Source organism: Mustelus asterias, chromosome 13, assembly GCF_964213995.1.
Source record: "Mustelus asterias chromosome 13, sMusAst1.hap1.1, whole genome shotgun sequence".
In the NCBI taxonomy this organism is placed as follows: Eukaryota; Metazoa; Chordata; class Chondrichthyes; order Carcharhiniformes; family Triakidae; genus Mustelus; species Mustelus asterias.
The window spans coordinates 14,683,005-14,696,492 of NC_135813.1; the positions used below are offsets into that span (position 1 = coordinate 14,683,005).

Sequence of the window (13,488 nt, forward strand, 5' to 3'; positions counted from 1 at the left end):
TTCATATGTAGCAACGTCATTAACGTATTCAAAAACAATGCATTTATAATGTCATTACTCAGGAGTCATCCTTTTACCATAGTCTTTTGAAGGTTACAGAGTATTTTGTTACACAAATTACAGACCTCCCGTAGCACAACTTGTGTCCTCTCCAGTTCCTTAATTTTCAGCTCATGGTGCTGTTTCAATTCGAATAGTTCATCGTTTTCTAACTGCACCATTTCCAGAACATGTTTCAGCTCTAAGGAAAGAGGATTAGGAAACAAAATCTGCTTTTGACTGAGGCAAGAGTAAGAAGAGAAAAGAAAATACAACCAAGGAATGTTCATTTATCTCGATTGGCTTAAAGTTGAAGTTTCCAACAGCTCATCATACGTGTATTATTGATTAATAGTAAGATCTAAATGACAATGACATGCTACACTAATTTTGCATTCCCACTTGCAATTGATCTCAATAACGGGAAAACATGGAGAACAAAGCTGCCTCCATTGACTCATCGTCTAACCATTAAAAAAGTAAAAGCAAAATACTGCGGATGCTGGAATCTGAAAGAAAAACAGAAAATGCTGGAAACTCTTAGCAGGTCTGACAGCATCTGTGGGGAGGGAATACAGCCAAGGTTTCTCTCTGACGAAGGGTCATCTAGACTCGAAACGTTGGCTCTATTCTCTCCTCACAGATGCTGTCAGACCCGCTGAGATTTTCCAGCATTTTCTCCTTTTGCATTAAAAAAGTAAAACTATTCCTTTGTGTGAACGGGATGAAATAAAACAGCAATTGTCTAATACAAATTTACCTTTAGAGTTAATCTACAGAGAGTGGAACTGCGAGGATAAAGGAGTGCGAGAAAGAGCGAGATTGAGAACGGAGCCAGCAGGATAAAGGAGCAAGATTGAGAGCGGAGTGCTAGCTTGGAGTTTGGAACTCCTGAGGTGATATCAGGGGCAAGTGGGAGCTGCTGATTGGGTGAGTATGGTTGGGTTAAGTATTTACTACAGTTATTGCTTTTAGTTTGTAAGGACTTCTTTGTGGTTTTTATTTTGTAAGGTCTATATACTGTTGTAATGCGGACTGGGGGGGAAGGGCCCTAGAGTAATTCATATTATTTGATTTTAAATATCTTCCAAAAGGTTTAATTTATTGTGTCAGTCATGGCAGGAGAGTTCAAAGCCATGGTGTGCTCCTCCTGCTCTATGTGGGACGCTGGGAACATTGACGGTGCCTGGGGCCAGCACGTGTGCAGCAAATGTCTCCAGCTGCAGCTCCTGGAAGTCTGAGTTTTGGAATTGGAGTGGCGGCTGGAGACACTGTGGAGAATCCATACTGTGGAGAGTATCATGGTTAGCATTTATAGAGAGGTACTCGCACCACAGGCTAAGACTCCCCAGGCAAGAAGGGAATGAGTGACCACTAGGTAGGCAGCAGAGGAATCTTTTGTGGACATTCCCCTGCAAAACAGATATACCACTTTGGGTATCGTTAAGGGGAATGGCCTTTTCTCATGGGAAAGCAGCAACAATCAAATTAATTGCACTATGGTTGGTTCTGCTGCACAGGGAAGCAGCAAAAAGTGTGGGACTGCAATAGTTTAGGGGATTCAATAGTAAGGGGAATAGATTAGCATTTCTGTGGCTGTAAACATGACTCCAGATGGTATGTTTCCTCCCTGGTGCTCAGGTCAAGGATGTCTCGAGTGACTACAGGACATTCTGAAGAGGGAGAATGAACAGCAGCCAGTGGTCGTGGTACACATCTGGAAGACTGGGTGTAGTTTTGGTCTCCATATCTGTTAAAGGGTGTTCTTGCTATAGAGTACACCAAAAGTTCACCAGACTGATTCCTGGGATGGCGGAATTGACATACGAGGAAATATTGAGTTGGTTAGGATTATATTCATTGGAGTTTAGATGAATGAGGGGGAATCTCATAGAAACCTATAACATTCAAACAGGCCTAGACAGGGTAGATGCAGGAGGGATGTTCCCAATGATGGGGAGACCAGAACCAGGGGTCACAATCTCAGGATACAGGGTAAATCATTTAAGAATGAGATGAAGAGATATTTCTTCACCCAGCGAGTGATGAGCCTGTGGAATTCTCAACCACAGAAAACAGCTGAGGCAAAACATTGTGTGTTTTCAAGAAGGAATTAGATATAACTCTTGGGGTTAAAGGGATCAAAGGATATGGGACGGGGGGGTTATGATCATAATAATGGCAGAGGAAGCTTGAAGGGCCTACCTAGCTCCTATTTTTTCTGTTTCTATGTAAACCTGGTTATGGAATGGAGGATGGTGAGAAATTAAGACCAGAAAAATATCAAGGCTATGACATTACACAACAATTGCTTGTTCAACACATTGTCAAAATTAATATCTTATTGACAATTCTTGGTCAGTTCTCCTAAATGGCTCACTAGTAATGAGTACTTTAGATAAATATGTATTAAAAAACACACAATTTTCCTTTTTAGACTAATGGATAAACAAATCACAGAATAAACCCTTCTCACTTCACCTTAGGAAAGATAATGAAGTTGTAAGAACTAAATGGAGCCATTAAGTTTAATGTCAAACTGAACAATGCAATGTTCAGGTCACTTTAGCAATACTAAGAGAACTTACTGGCCACGATTTTACCAGCTCACCCGGTCCATCGATGGGCGGGGCGAGCGGTAAAATCACGCAAGAGCCGAGAAATCAGGTTCGCGTCGGATTTCTCAGCTCTTACGATCTTACCAGCACCGGATTTCCGACGCGATCAGCCTCTCGCCCACTTCCAGTGAGAGGCTGAATAATTTATTTAAATGTTCATTAACGTGTGTTTAGCTAGCCCGGGACTCAATCGTCCTGGCTCACTTGCCTTTGTGCCTTCACTGGGAACAATTCCCTCCGGCAAGGAAAACACCTGGTCCCTAGCATTGGGGAACAGTCGTGTTGCCCTCACCAGTAGAAACAGAGGCCATTGAAGTCCCCCAGAGAGGTCAAGGGCAAAAGGGGAGGTGCCCCCTGGCCACTGCCCCAGGCAGTGCCAACCTGGCACCTTGGCAATGCCCAGCAGGGGGTGGGGCCAGAAGGAAGTGGGGCCGATGGAGGGGGGCATCTGAAGGGGCGGGGCCAGGCAGGGGGACCCGCTGCCACTCTGCATCGTAATGAGGAGGGGGCCCCGCAGCCACTGCAGGAGATTGTAGGGATAAGTTTGGTCTGGGTGGCGGCGGTGGGGGAGATATTTCCAGGTGGTGTGGGGCTCGCGATCGTCTGCAGGTCCCTGTGGTAGCTTGGGGGGGGGGGGGGGGGGGAGGTTCTTTGAGGCCGTCTGCAGCAGATCTCTCTCTCTGTCATTCCTCTGCTGTTGCAATTGCCCATGTGCAATAGTTCCCTCCACTGCTGGAGCAGGCTGCTGGTGAATTAAGCCCTGTCCACTGCCTCTGGTGGCTAGAAATGGTCTAGCCCTTTTTTCCATAGTCTAAGTCCATAAGATTGGAAGTAAAGGCCCACCCAAAAAACACATCTGAAACTCTCCCATGTTCATGCTCGTAAGATCGCTCCCTTGATTCACTTATTCTCAATATTGTGTCATCATCAAGGTGTAAGCAGCATGATGGCACAATGGTTAGCACTGCTGCCTCACAGCGCCAGAGACCCGGGCTCAATTCCTGACTTGGGTCACTGTCTGTGTGGAGTTTGCACGTTTTCCCCGTGTCTGCGTGGGTTTCCACAGTCTGAAAGACATGCTGGTTAGGCTCCGGAGTGTGGCGACTAGGGTAATTTCACAGTAACTTCATTGCAGTGTTAATGTAAATCTTACTTGTGACTAATAAACTTTAACTTTTAATCATCCAAACAATTCCTAGGAAGTAACATTATGCAATACAGCTTCTAGGTTTGTAAATGTTCTGAAATAGCTTTTAGAATTCTTAGAAAACCAACCTGTCTTTTGCTTGATAATCTGTGCTCGCATGCTCTGAAGCCTTACTTCCTCATTCATCACTTCTTGTTTTGACAAGAAAAGTTGCGAATTCTTCTCGCTGATCTGAGCATTTAGTTCTCCTTTTTGTGCACTCATCTCTTCAAGCAAGGTCTTCATTTCCTGTAAAATATAAATTTATTAACTATCCTGAGAAGAATATTCAAAATGTTTTAACATATACTCATAGAAACAAAATACAGGGAACAAACAGCAGATTAATTAGCCCATCTGGAAAGATTAGAAAAGTTAACATTTTGGGCGTTACCTTTGACAAGGAACACAGACTTTTAGTTAGCATACATACTGTTACAGAGAAAGCCCAGACAGAGCAGATGTCCTAACATTCAGTTTGGAAATGATTTTCTCTTTAACCCATTATAACACCTGCAAAGTTTTGAGGTCTTACAGATCAGTTAAGGTCTTCACAGTTTCTTCTCCAAATAAATAAGCCTCATGTGGCCCAGAAGAGCTCTATTCATTTTAATGGTAACTGGTGCGTTATTCTTGCAAGGAACCTGATCTAGAGGGAAGCTCACTATTTATTGGCGGGGCTCTGCGCACTCAGTAGTGTCATGATCCCCTTAGAGGCCATTACCATTTTTAAAACTTATGAATTCCCAGTGATCAAGGCAAAGAATTGCATAAGATTTCAGGTTTAAGACTTTCATTGTAACAAAAACAAGCAAAATTAATGAAGTAAACATTATTTAATAGACAACTAATACATTAAGCTACAAGAAAGGTGGAATAGTTTGGAAAGAGTGGCGACCACCAAGTACAGTAACTAAACAACTATTTATTAACAGGAATAACTACATATACAAAGAGTGAGAAAGATGCTACTAATGATTTCGACTCCAGTCTTAGGGAAAATCCACGCAGTGCCAGCCTGGATTCGCGTGCTTTAGCCCAATTGACTGAATGGGTCACATAACCCTCCGAAACCTCACACCTTAAAGGAGTTCACCATTGTATCCTCCCCCTTCACCCCACACACACTTTAAGTCCCTATTAATACATACCAACAAAGTTAAATGATTTACAATATAACACCATAAATGAATTCTTTTGCACAGTCTATTATAAAGTCAGTCTGTCGGTGGGGTGGTTTCTCTTCCTCTGGGAGAAAGCAGCTCAACAGGCAGTGCCTCAACAGCAGGGACTCTGTTTGACTTTCAGAAATTGGACTTCCAACTTGTTAAGGTGCATCAGTGCAGATCACTTCTTCACTTCTCTATGCGGCTCCCATCTTCTCAAGTGATCCAAATGCTTCTTCAGTATTCTATCTTGAACTTCGACTTCATACGATACCGGGCCCATCCTGGTCATGACAACACATGGGATCCAACTCTGACCATTCTCAAAATTTTTAGCAAAGACTAGATCATCCACTTTGAATGTTCCCTCATGCTTTGTTGACTTATGATGATGTTTCTTTTGCACATTTTGCTTTGCCTCCACCCTCCCTACCAAATTTGGAATACACCAGGTTTAACCTGGTTCGAATGGACCTACCCATCAGCAGTTACTCCAGTGTTCATGTGGGCTGTTGTTCTATAGGTAATAAGAAAATGCGCTAATTTGGTCTGTAGGGATGCTAGTGGTTGTCTTTTTCTTGGCTGCTTTAAAAGTTTGCACAGCCCTCTCCGGCAATCCATTTGAGGAGGGGTGGCATGGTGCGATATGCATATGCTTAATGCCATTTGATGACATGAAATACTGGAACTTTTCATTGGTAAATGCTGTCCACTGTCCAAAATCAACACCCCTGGCAAACCATGGGTGGTGAAGGCTTGCCATTACTTTCCCATTGTTGCTAAAGAAGTCGTGGACTTCATTTCATAGGCGTTTGGCCATTTTAATGAGCATCCACTTTAAGTAGGAACACTGTGCTCAAAATCAAGCCTACAAAATCAACGTGGAGTCTCACCCATGACCATCATGGCCACTCCCATTGGGGTTGCTGATGGTAAACTTTGTTGTACCTGGCATTGGTCACACTGTTTAACCATGCTTTCTATGTCTACATCTAACCCAGGCTACCACACCAAGCTGAGAGCCAACATTTTCATCTTGGAAATCCCTGGACACTGTGTAGTTGCTCCAATCATAACTTCCTGCCAGGTGTAGGGATAACTACCTTCACTCCCCACAGAAGGACGCCACCTTTGCAGCTCAATTCATCCTTCCTTATTTAAAAGGTTTTAGTTGTTTGGACATTCTATTGTAACGCCAGCCATGAAGAACCATATGTTTAATTCTGGACAATACTGGATCCCTCTAAGTCTAGTATTTGATCTGTTGTGACAGCAGGGATAGTGTGTTGAGGAAATTCAAGGCGAGGATAATTTCTTGTGGTACTGGCGGGGCGGCGTACTTTCCTGTAGTGGCTTGTGCATTTGATATATGTGTCGCTGGTCTGTGTTAGAAGGTATATTCATAAGTGGCCAACCATAAAGCCTAAGTCTGCATCCTTGTAGACACTATTGGACACTTTATCTTCTCTAAATAAGCCTAACAGAAGTTTATGATCAGCAATTACAGTGAAATCATAGAAACCCTACAGTACAGAAAGAGGCCATTCGGCCCATCGAGTCTGCACCGACCACAATCCCACCCAGGCCCTACTCTCATATCCCTACATATTTTACCCACTAATCCCTCTAACCTACGCATCTCAGGACACTAAGGGCAATTTTTAGCATAGCCAATCAATCTAACCCGCACATCTTTGGACTGTGGGAGGAAACCGGAGCACCCGGAGGAAACCCACGCAGACACGAGGAGAATGTGCAAACTCCACACAGACAGTGACCCAAGCCGGGAATCGAACCCAGGTCCCTGGAGCTGTGAAGCAGCAGTGCTAACCACTGTGCTACCGTGCCGCCCATATGCATTATGAAATGCATTCCATAAACATATTAGCGGAATTTATTTATCCTAAAAATGATGGTCAATCCCTTTCTCAATCTGTGAGTATGCCTACTCTGCATCAGTTAGGGTTCTTGAAGCATAATTGATGAATCTTCTTAACTTGTCCTTCATTTTACGTGACAAAACGGCTCCAATTCCACAAATGAGAATGATTTATTTTGAAGGGTTAAAATGGATTAAAAGGCAGGACAATTGCAGAGCTTGTTTCACTTGTCTGAAAGCTTTGTTTTGCTGTGTCTTCTAGTACCATTCTGCTGCATTTTTAATAATGCATGTAGAGGTGCCAATATCATAGACAAGTTTGGAATAAACCTGTAATAATTTACTGTTCCAAGATAAGATTTTAATTCTGATACATTCCTTGGGGCTGGTGCTTCTTTAATGGCCCTAATGTTATCTTCCATTGGGTGCAACCCTTGTGCATCTACTCTAAACCCTAAATAAATCGTCCTGTTTGCCTTAAAGGTGCATTTCTTTCCCTTTAATTTTAATCCAGCTTCCTGGAATCTTTTTGAAACCTCTGCTAGACTGGTTAGGTGCTCTTCTTTTGTGGCTCCTGTGATTAGCACATAATCCAAATAAACATCTACCTTAGGTAAATCTTGTAACATGCTCTATTGAAAGATTGCACAAGCCGATGAGATTCCAAATGGCAATCTGCTGTATTGGTATATGCCCTTGTGTGTGTAAATAATGACAAAGTCCTTGGTTGCATCATCCAGTTCCAGCTGCTGGTATGCATGATTTATGTCTACCTTTAGTGTAAGTTAGACCTCCAGCTAGCTTGGTGTGCACGTCCTCTATTTTAGATATGGGGTACATGCCCAATTTTGCCACCCATATCACCATTAATTTGTAGTCCCCACATGTTCATACAGTCTTAGCTGGCTTAAGTATTGGCACAATGTGAGCTTCCATTCCATAAATTGCACAGGCTTGATAATGCCCAAATCTTCTAATGCTCAAGTTCAGTCTCCACCTTCTCATGTAGTGAATAGGGCACAAGTTTTGTTCTGTAAATTTTGGTGTAGCCTTTGGATGCACATAGATTTTGGCTTTCAAGCCTCGTATTTTGCCTCTTCTTGAAATGCCTCCAGGTATCTCCTGAGGACGTCATGTAGTTCTGTTTATTAATTTTGAAAATTTCTAGCCAATTAAATTTTATTTCCTGAAGCCAATTTCATCCCATCAAGTTTAGCCCTCAACTATAATTAAAGGCAATTGGGAAGACTGTTGTCTGTAACTTACAGGTGCTATTGTTGTTCCCAAAATCCGTATAACTGCCCCTGTATATATTGCCAGCCTGATTGCAGTGTTTTTTAAATTTCAGGGGTTGGACTCTAATGAGGCTTTGCAGATAGCTTGACTCCATTTAATGGCCTTGGAATGTAGAAGGTGGAGTGATGCAAATGTGCAGCCATCTTTGATTGTGTTTTCAAGTCTTTTTTCACAATTCAATTAGGGGCTTCCAGCCAGTAAATTCAAAAATATTTCTTTGATATAAAGATTCTACAACAATATTGAAAAATTTTAGCAGAATCCATTTTGCATTGACAAATAAATGTACTGACCCGAATTTGGCGCTGCTTATCAACCACCTCTGCATCAACATCATTTAGAACTTCCACTAGGCGTGCTTTTTTCTCTTCAATATCATTCTGAAAAAAGTGAAGCTCCTCTTTCTTTTTGCCTGAACACCTGTCCAACATCAATAACTCTTTCTGCACCGCCTCAACCTGACGAAGAAGGAACAGAAGTCACAATATCAATGTTGTAAATGTGCTAAGCAATTAAAATTGGTCTTCGATTTAAAATTGAAATGAGTAGTATTGTAATGGATCCTTTGTCTACACTAACGTATTCATTTTGTGTTCTTTAATTTTTTGCTGTATCAACTTTTAAAATTAAGTCTCTCTTCAATCTGTAGAATCTCCCTACATCACACTGAATGCACTGGCTGATAGGCTAGCTACTGACCAACATTCAAGTCTTTGATTATGTTGGTCTGTTGCTAGATTTTCACAAAGTCAGGGAAAAATGGTAGACTGGACCCAATTCCTGCCCTCATTCCCGACTCTCCTAATTTTCCACCAGTGTGGGAGAAGGGTGCAAGTTAGCCAGCTCTATTGCAGGGGTAGGTTTGTTCCAGCCTCTCCAAATTTTCATTGTCCAGCATCCAGACGACTTGTGCTTCACAGCCCCTCATAGGTGTCCTGAACCATGGGTGAAGGAACCTTTTGAAAAATAACTTCAAAAAGTCTTACCCATGCTCCTTATGCCAACCTATACCCTCCTCCTACCCCCAATGGCTCCTCATACCCTCTATGTCAAACCATGCCTCTCCACCCTCCTCAATCATCCCTCATACCCTCTTTACCAACTTCAACACCCATTTACCTAGGATATACCCTGTATAGAACCAATGAATCCTATAAAAACAATGACGTGTGGAAACACTTAAAAAGACAGGAGTTCATAACTTTCTTACAAAACAGCTGTTACTACAACACTATTAAAGTGTCAACTACCAGATCTTTAAAGTAGCAATAGCAGAAACGACAAGCACTTGACGTCTCTTTATTTTGTGTAAATGGACATTGAGCCATTGACAAAAAAGATGTTGTAAAAAAAACCTGTCAATCAAGTAATGTTTTCCCTTGTGCGTACATGTTTCAACAGGCCAACGGAAGCTTGGATGCCCAGCAAAGCTTGCATAAAGGGCATGGCTGAGAGCCCAGACTTCCAATAGTCTGTTCAAACAGATGCATACAAGAGAAATATTAATTGACTGACAGTTTTCTTTTTTTTAAGATCTATTTTGTCAGTGGCTCAATATTTATTTACACAAAATGAAGAGATGTCAAGTGCTGGTTGCTTCTATGATTGATACTGTAAAGGTTTGGTTGATTGACACATTTATAGGAGTGTTGTAACAACACTTTAAAAAAACGTTATGAAGGGCTGATTTTAAGCTTTTCCACAATGCCATTTTTGTTACTTTAGAATGCATTGGTTTTATACAGCGTGCATATTGGCTGAATGTGTATGCAAGTGCTACGAGTTGGCATGGAGGGTTTGAGGAGTCAGTGGGGATGAGTGGAGTGGCATGGGGAGTACGAGAGATCATTGAGGGTGGGTGAGGCATGAGTGTGCATAGATAAAGAGTGGCTGGGGGGTTGGGTGAGGGCTAGAGGGCCCAATATTGAATAAAACAACTGGGAGGTGAGCCTTTTAACCAGTCCATCTCGGCACTCCCTGCGGCCAGCTCCTCACGCTTCCAAGGGAGGCAGACCTGACTCCATCACCCACCCACCCACCCCCATAGCAAAAATTGCACTTTTCAATCCACCTTTTCCCTGAGGCAGGTTTGTCGAGCCAGGTAGGTTCCCGACTCCTGCTACTTGCCTCTAACATGGAAATCCATCCCAAAGAAGTAAATGATAGCAGCTATTTAATATTTCAGAATATTCTCACCTGTATGCACCTTGCTCAATTCTTCAACAGCGAAAACTAAATGTGTTATTTCTGACATCCATTTCTTTGTTCAACTCAGCTTTGCCAAGATGAACTATCCTTTCAACAGAATGAATTGATTTAATTCAGTGACATTTTCTGAAATTACCTTCATATTTAGACTTTCTAATTCACTCCTTTGGTCATGTAACAATGTTGCTGTTTCTTTCAGTGTTTCCAGGTGCTGTTTCTCTTTAGTTTCTGCCAACTGGATCTCTGTTTGTAGTTTTTCTAGACTAAACATTAAAAAGATAAGTAATAAACTCTGCTGTATTATAGTTTACTATAGGTATAATAAAGTGGCTTGGATTTTCCGGGCCTATTTGATACATGCGCAAATCCCATTAAGAATGCTAACTCTCGCAATAAGCCATAACAGGATTTGTGCTGGGGAGATTTGAGAATCAAATCTTCCCCGCCCCCGTTGGTGACGTAATCAGGTTCAAGCTTAGCGAGGGCATCAAACTGATTTCCATCAATTTAAATAGACATAAATGGCTTCATGCCCTAACTTCTGGTAGTGCAGGTTGGCACTGCCAGGGTGCCAAGGTGCTGTTATCAAAGGAGAGGCCTCTATGGAACCCAACTGGGGCCTTCCCATTGCCGCGCAGTGATGATGGGTGGGGGGTGCCTGCATTGGCAGGGTGGGAGGGAGGGAGCGCTGTCTGCATTGTGAGGGGTGGATGGGAGCTCTGATGCCAGAGGTGTGGGGGTGGGGGGGGGCAGTCTTTAACTTCAATATGAGATCAGGGCCTTTTAGGCCCTGCCCCTCAGGATTGAAAGTGCAAAACATGCCGCCCTCCCCCCACCCCGCTTTTTTTTGACAAAGTGTCAGAAGATCTAGAGAGAAAACCTATCCGTTTCCATGGTGCAAAACATGCTGATTTTCAGTCAAAAACTGATGATTTGCCTGTTCTTTTTTTAAAGTTCCGCCCATTATGTTAGCCATACCAGCAAACATTACTTTAATGAGGCTAATTCCCTGAATAAAGAACCTTTGTAAGGTTCATTAGTGCTATCCTATTTGTAAAGCTGCTGAACTTTGTCCTTTAATTAATTTTAAGTTACATCGTATGCAAAACTACAGAGCAGTTGTAAATAGAACCTAGCTAGAACATGCAAAATGTATAGCTACTGAAGTCTTCTTCTAAAAATAAGTAATATATTGATCATTCTTTAACTATCAGGTGCTGTTATCAAAGGATGAGCATAGCATCATATTTTGTTCCATTTGTTTTATTGGACAACAAGCTTAAATCCTTAGAAGAATTAATTTTTTACACTTTAAAGTAGGGTCTTAATTTAAGAAGCTATATGTAACTAAGTATCCTTTCACACAAATTTAAACATTTTACTTTTGCCTGCCTGGATCTGTTTGGGGGCTCAACTGTTGACTGTATTTATTAATGCCTTATAGGACAGGATAGGGAACCACATACCCAAGTTTGTCAATGACATAAAGATAGGCAGCATCGTAAGTAGTGTATATGGAAACATAAAATTACAAAGAGATTGTAATAGATTAAGTTAATAGGCAAAACTGTGACAAATGGATTTTAGGGTAGTGCGGGGAACAGAGGGCCCGATTTTACCATCAAGTTGCACCAGTTCATGGGTGCGCAAACTTGGTAAAGTCAGGCATGAGGCGAGTAGCGCGATCCACGCTCACCTCCGCACCAGTTCCCCCTTTACCAAGGGCCGAAAATGGCCACGATCGAGACCGCGCCCGAAATGCGCGACGGCCATTTAAATGTATTTGCATGCATTTAGATTGACTTAATGGAGTGTACGCCCAATCTTACCGATAATTTACCACCTCGTTCGCCCATCCAGAATCGGCGCGAAACAGACATGCTCCATATAAGTCTGATTTGGGCGCTCCAGTTAGTGAGGAGGTAAGTGCAGAGCGTCTGATGGCTCTCTGCTTGAGATCGGGGTTGGGGGGGGGTCCGCTGTCGCTCTGCCCGAGATCAGTGGGTGGGGGGTCAAAGGGGGGTCCTCTGCCAGTCTACCTGAGATTGGTGGAGGGGGGGCGGAAGAAGGGAGAGGGGCCCGTGATCGGTCTGGGTGGCGGAGGAGTTGGGGGGATAAGGGGGTCAGTAATGTTGCGGGGAGGGGGGGGGGGGTGTGACAATATCTGTGGGGGCCAGGGGGAGACATTATCCGGCCCGGGAGGAATGTGGCAGGGGAGCAGCATTCTATCTTTTTTTTTGCGCATGCACAGTTGGAGGCGCCGATCGGAGCTGCAGGGTTTCGGGCACGTTAAGCCCCACCCACAGGCTTGTGCAGCTCGATTTAGAATCGTTGATATTTTTTCAGGCAGAGTGCGTATGGGGGCACCTGAGAACAGGCCTAAAAGTCACATCTGAAACACTCCCAGTTTCAAGTCCGCCCAGCACTTAGAATCAAAATGGTAAAATAGGGCCCAGGTAGAGAGGAACTATTTCCATTGGTTCAGGAATCTAGCAACAGAGCACATAGTTTAAAATTTGGAGCTAGGCCTTTCAGGAGTGAAGTCAGGAAACACTTCTACACGCACAAGGTGGTAGAAATTTGGAACTCTTTTCTGTAAATGAAAATTGATGTTGGATCAATTGTTAATTTTAAATCAGAGTTTGATAGATTTCTGTTAACCAAAGGTATTAGAGGTGATGGGGTATGGGGCAAATATGAGCATACAGACAAAGGTCACAAATCAGCCATGAACTTATTGAAAATAGGCTGGAGAAGCTAAATGGCTTAATCCAGTGCTGATACTCTCCACCAGTTATAAGAAGGTGAAGAGGAGGTCAATGCCAGGAGCTTAGCTGGTATTTGACTTAACCCTCTGGTGAGTTGGCACCTATCACATCCTATCCACTGATGATAAGCCCTGCAGGGATAGGGCTGGCAGCCTATCTCAATCTTAGGGCTGCAATGCTGTAAGTTCAATGACCTCTCTAGATTCATCAAGGTAATATTCAGACCTTCACCACCGACAACCCCAACTTATAAAACCCCCCTTCCCTTCACCCTCCTACAATCATGCACCACACAGGTCCAACTATTTCTCCTCATGCTCACACGCAT

The 13,488-nt window shown here is 43.0% G+C and overlaps 1 protein-coding gene across 2 annotated transcripts in view; it reads right to left on the reverse strand.

The window, feature by feature from the left end:
• cntrl (centriolin) overlaps nucleotides 1-13,488 on the reverse strand; it is a 121,980-nt gene that overhangs the window by 22,314 nt on the left and 86,178 nt on the right. For both annotated transcript variants that reach the window (XM_078226378.1, XM_078226379.1), the window contains exons 29-32: nucleotides 10,529-10,655; nucleotides 8,478-8,642; nucleotides 3,933-4,092; nucleotides 126-241 (exon numbers count right to left, since the gene is read on the reverse strand). In XM_078226378.1, the coding sequence (XP_078082504.1) occupies nucleotides 126-241; nucleotides 3,933-4,092; nucleotides 8,478-8,642; nucleotides 10,529-10,655 (568 nt within the window). The remainder of the gene's footprint in view (nucleotides 1-125; nucleotides 242-3,932; nucleotides 4,093-8,477; nucleotides 8,643-10,528; nucleotides 10,656-13,488) is intronic.